Source organism: Rutidosis leptorrhynchoides, chromosome 10 (assembly GCF_046630445.1).
Source record: "Rutidosis leptorrhynchoides isolate AG116_Rl617_1_P2 chromosome 10, CSIRO_AGI_Rlap_v1, whole genome shotgun sequence".
In the NCBI taxonomy this organism is placed as follows: Eukaryota; Viridiplantae; Streptophyta; class Magnoliopsida; order Asterales; family Asteraceae; genus Rutidosis; species Rutidosis leptorrhynchoides.
The window spans coordinates 128,695,384-128,701,213 of record NC_092342.1 but is presented as its reverse complement, the minus strand read 5'-3'; the positions used below and the strand labels follow the sequence as shown (position 1 = coordinate 128,701,213).

The following is a 5,830-nucleotide window of genomic DNA, read 5'->3' as shown; positions in this document are numbered from 1 at the left end:
CTCTGGAAAAATGATTTTTACTATAAATATGTTAACACATAAAAATTTCATGATTTAATTCAAAGTATAAGTATTTTTAGAAAAATGGTCATTAAATGATATTTTTTGTAACAAAAATGTTTAACTTCATAAGTTTCACTAAAGTTTCACCTATTCCGTATGATTTTGATTACAAACTAAGGTATTTAAAGTTCATAGTCTTAAAGAGGGACTCGATCCAAGGAGATGGCAAGTTGAATCAACGAAAACGGAGTTGTAACGAAGAAACTATGACCGAAACAAAATCGGATATCCAAGACTAGTTTAGCCACGAAAATAATTGGGAAAAATTAAATAAATCACATCTTTTTAAGATAACATGATATTTTATATATATGTACTTATAATTCAATTTTATATGGTTCAGGATTACCCGTAAACAACACGAGAAGATTAATCATAAGATCCCATGATTGTACGCAACACGTCATTTGACAACACCGGTACTTTATGTACGCAACACGTCATTTGACAACACCGGTACCATGGGTCAAGATTAATCTCGACCAATACATATACGATGGGGGTTTTATTATTTCGTTGGGGGTTTATTAAACATCTAAAAATGAACCATTAAAATTGAATTACTAACATCGAACTGCTAACTACGGACTAAGGAATTATTAAAAGTATTAAAAGTATAACAAGTATATATATGTGACGTTTGTTTAAAAAGAAAAGGTATTGATATATTATATATGGATAGGTTCGTGATATCAACCGGAGACCAAGTCAAAATATATATATCTTCAAGACGAAAGTGAGTATATAGTCCCTTTTAAACTCTAAATATTTTTGGGCTGAGAATACATGCGCTGTTTTTATAAATGATTTACGTTATGGACACAAGTAACTGAAAAATATATTCTACGTTGAGTTGTACCACTGGCATACTTCCCTGTAGCTTGGTAACTAATATTTACAGCGGTATTGTAAACGCGAATCCTGTTGATAGATCTATCGGGCCTGACAACCCCAACCGGACTGGACGACCAGTATTCAACGGTTGCACAGTACTTCGTTTTGTGACTACACTTGGTACGGTGTAGTAAGATTTCATATTAAAGGGAATATGCGACGTGATTGAATGTTAAGTATGGTTACCAAGTGCTCAACCACTTAGAATATTTTTATGAAAATGTTTATATATGAAATCTTGTGGTCTATATATATATATATATCGCTGCCGGCATTAAACCTATATCTCACCAACTTTATGTTGACATTTTAAAGCATGTTATTCTCAGGTATGAATTAAGTCTTCCGCTGTGCATTAGCTCGTACTAAGGATACTACTTGAGGCTATTAAGGACTTATATCATAAGGCGTTGCATTCGAGTCATTGAAGTTCATAGAGACTATTATTAAGTAAATGGCGGTTTATGTCATTTGAATATTATGAAATGTCAGGCGATTATGTCAATTCTGGATGTAACTATAGATTGCCTTTTAAGAATAAATGCAACGTTTGTAAGATGTATCATATAGAGGGCAAGTACCTCGCAATGTTATCAACTATTGTAATTCGTTTGTAATCAATATGGACAACGTCCGGATGATTAGTTTCGGATCCTTTCACCGCTAAAGGAGATTTTCAAGAGATTAGTGAGGCTCGAATCAAACCCCCAAGTTTCGGTTTCCAATCGAGTATACTATCGTGACGGGGCTGTTTCCTATTCTTGGGAATGGTCTCGGCAATGTTCGGGGCGTACCAAATCTGAATTAGAAGAGCTCGAGAAATTATTATCATCATTCAAAATGTATTCGGAAAAGGAAGACACATTTTCGTAGAAGTTAAGTGGGAATGGTATTTTTAAAACAAAAAAACTAACAAACCAAATTATGGCGAAAAGTTACTCATCAAATAGCACATATTTGGAGACTTTTAAAAACAATCTTGTTCCTAAAAAGGTGGAGGTTTTTGTTTGGAGAGCAACGAAGGAGAGATTACCCGTCTTATCCGAACTTGATAAACGGAGAATTGATCTTCACTCCGTCATTTGCCCTCTTTGTGATAGTAATACTGAATCGGTGAGTCACTCTCTTTTGACATGTGATAAAGTTCGAGATGTATGGGAAAAGGTTCGGGATTGGTGGGGTTTTGATTCGACCAATCTTTCTATTGATAATCTCCTTCATGGTCTTGTTCCTTCGTCTTGTTCCGAATTGGGTGGCATCATATGGCAAGCGGTGGAATGGACTAGTTGTTATCTCATTTGGAGAAATAGAAACCAAAAAGTTTTTAAAAAGACTACTTCGACTACTCCAAATGCACTTAACGAAATTCAAAGTAAAGAGTTATGATTAGATCGCGAAGCGTTGCAAAAGAAGAAAGATTGATTGGCACGATTGACTACATAACCCAAAATCTTTTCTAGTTTAGTTTAAATGTTATGTTGCGATGTATATAAATGTAATTATTAGACGTAGGTTTCTAGCTCGGCATCCTTTCGTCTTTGCGAATTGCGATGTTTCTTGTATTATTTGGACACTTCTCGAGTAATAAAAATTTCTGCTTTTAAAATAAAAATAAAAAAGAAAAGATAAATAACACTGAATTTAATGCTACGACAAGTATTAATTTAATTTAATTTAATACACTGCTAGTATCCGACTTAAGCCCAACTTACAAAGTGGTTTATATATGGGCCAAAAAAAGAAGTTGGGCTCCCATGGAATTAGGGTTTTAACAGATGTCCCGAATCATCCCTATATATAAGGATGTTTATAAGTATCTATCTCCTATCTGTGCAGCCGTTCAGGGATCTATCGGGGCCTTTTTTTAGATTTTTGTTTTTGATAAAAACTTATGAATAGGGGTTTTGCAGATGATGAAAAACCTTGATAATATTTGGGCTGATTTAAACCATGAGGCTCCAAAATCGAGCTTTTTAAAACTGATGCTTCCCCCTCTTTCTGTCATTCACAATTAATGTTATATTGTTTAGGTTACTGTTTATGTTTTTTAAATTCGTTTTGTTTTTGTTTCTTATAAACTAAAGAGAAACGCTACTTAATTCAGATTCGTTTTTTCAATATTTTAGAACATTGATTTGATTGGATTAGTATTTTTTTTGTTTAAAAAAGTTTATATATACGATAACTCAGTTGTGTTATTTGTGTTATGTTTAATATTTATGTGAATATATACAATGGCAGATGTAGGATCGGAAGTCACTGGTATCACTGGTTAAAACTTCAAAAAAATTTCTACTAAATGTATTATTTCAATGGTGTCACTCAAAAAAATGTACATTCTACTAAATGTATTATTTCAATGGTGTCACTCAAAAAAATGTACATTATTCAGTGGTGTCACTAGTTAAAAACTTAAAAAAATTTCACTGCATAACTTATTTCAATGGTGTCCCGCCACCACTGGTCTCTTAGTGAATCCGCCCCTGAATATATAAGTTAATATTAGTTTTTATTCTTAATTAAATTTTAAAAATATTATAAGGTTTGATGGATGATGGTTTGATTGGGAATCCTAAGTGGATAAGTTGAAGATTTGAAAGCAGTGCTTCATGAGAGGTTGAAATTAATTGATTAAAGAACGTATTAAATGTGTGTGTTTTTTTTGAGGTTTTAGGTTCTTTAAGTGTAAGAACTGAAAATATTTTATTATTTGCTTTTCTAAATTTTTTTTCCTATTATTTTGATTCTATCTAAATAATCATCAACAATGTTATAGTTGTCTCTTATTTTAACCATTATTTTGAAATTGTTTTTGTTGATGCAAGAGAGAAAATGTATGTTTAGCTTATAAAAGTTGTACCATATACATATACAATATTTGATAAATAAAAGAGCCAATGAGAATGCTACATTTTAATTGTATGAAACAAACTTAATATTAACTGTATATCATACAGTGCGGAATTATGCTATTTAATGTCGTTTTTTAGAAATAAGCAAATTTAGAAAAATGAAGTAAATTAGCAAGAAAATATTAAATATAAGACACTAAAAAACACGCCATGAACCTCAAAAAACAATACTAAAACAACATACTAACAAATCACTTAAAATTACCACTAAACATTCGCGGGTATTTGATTAAAATAATATTTTATTAATAAGACCTTTCTTCAGTAAGGAGTTTAACAGCTTGCTTTTCAATAAAAAGGAAAAATGGACAAAATGGACAGTGTAACATTTTGGTCATTTTCACTATATAAGATCCAGATCAATCTAGCCTCTATATATATTTCAAAAAGGATAAATCTTGAAACAAGCATAACAGGGATATAGATGATAAATTGTCCTTAACCAGTAATGATCAAAAATGAACAACCAATTTCACAATAATAATTAAAAATGTGACAATATTGTCAACACAAAACTTGAAAAATATTGTACCTCAGCATCCTTCCTAGTAGTAGCAGCAGCAGCTTTGTTTTTCCTGCCAATGTCAACCCCAAAATGTTGCAAATACCTTAAATGGGGCTGCATCCACTTGAACTATAGCACTATTCACAAGAGTTTGTGTTCTCACAAGGTCATTGTTTAATGAGTTATATACAACATCAAGAATACGACCTGCACTCTACTTATTGTCTTGATCCTTGAGATCTTCGTGTTCGCAGGCTGACGACCTAACTCGTACCTGCACCACCAATCATACTTATAAACCACATAAGTTAGAGATACACTTGCAGAGTAAAATAAATGAAACTGAAGAGATGTAATGTGATTTTAATACTGCTGGGAGCAAGATTATTTATAATTGCTCAATGGGTCGTTAATGTCAATCATAACTACAAAATCTTGAACACACATATAAAACCGCCCATGACCTATATGTTGACCGGGTTAAGAAGATTTTCTGAAGCAGTTATTCAAAGACATATGCCGGAGTGAATTAATAAAAAGTGAGATCAAATTAAATTGGAAAATTTATTAACCATACACAGAATTTTTCATTTTGCTACGCTTATGATACATAAATTAAATAAAAATTAATAATAAAAAATATGAAACCTTATAAAATAAGTTACCTTGCACCATACAAAATAACTTGACATCTACGCTATCTTCAGCCATCGTTATCGTTATGGTTGCTTCAACTTATACCTTCAATTAACTGAATCATATGCAGCTGAAATAGATGAATCGATAAAAGCTCATACGTTCTTGAAACTTGTTTTTCGTTCGAAGGAACAATAAGTAAACTTCCGATGAACACTCGATGCCGGAATGTTATTTTGAAACACCTTCATAATCGCCGTTTAACAATACATTCGAAATTATAAACGCCTGATTTTGCTGATTTGAGATTGAGAAGCAACCTTCGACCTAGAACACTTGTTTCCCTTTATTTGCGTGGCACCTTTAAAAAAAACATTTTGTAATAAGGGCAGCAGTGTAAATGTGTAATTAGAAACGTTACCTGCCGATTAGAAAGACAAATGACGCCATCAGCATTTTTAATGGTTGTGATTATAATGTAGGAAACTCATCAAAAGAGTGGGATTTTGCCATGTGTATTTTTAACATCTAAAATGACATCATAAAAGTTTTATTATTATATATAAGAGAGAAGAGAGAAGAGGGATCATCAGTTGGGTCAAACTTGAATAGTGACCCATGACAAGGCTGATAAGACAAAACGTGACCCATACGTATTTTAGAGGCTTAGAAAACGTTTGATTCTTGTCCTGCCACCATTCTCAAAAATTTCATATATAAACACCCCAAGATCGTAACTGTAAAACTAACAATTATTCAAGCACTTACCTTCAAGTTTTGCTCAATATCATCAACAGCAACTGCACCAGGTTGAAAAAAC

At 32.3% G+C, this 5,830-nt stretch overlaps 1 protein-coding gene and 1 non-coding gene across 2 annotated transcripts; both read left to right on the top strand.

Annotated features, from left to right (window-relative positions):
* Window positions 1-1,881: 1,881 nt before the first annotated feature.
* On the top strand, window positions 1,882-2,343 carry LOC139870618 (uncharacterized). The gene has a single exon (XM_071858399.1). The coding sequence runs from the start codon at window positions 1,882-1,884 to the stop codon at window positions 2,341-2,343; it is 462 nt and encodes a 153-aa protein (XP_071714500.1).
* A 518-nt stretch (window positions 2,344-2,861) lies between these two features.
* LOC139873826 (small nucleolar RNA SNORD36) lies at window positions 2,862-2,946 on the top strand. The gene has a single exon (XR_011767541.1). It is a non-coding gene; the product is annotated as a small nucleolar RNA SNORD36 (small nucleolar RNA).
* The last annotated feature ends 2,884 nt before the right edge of the window (window positions 2,947-5,830 follow it).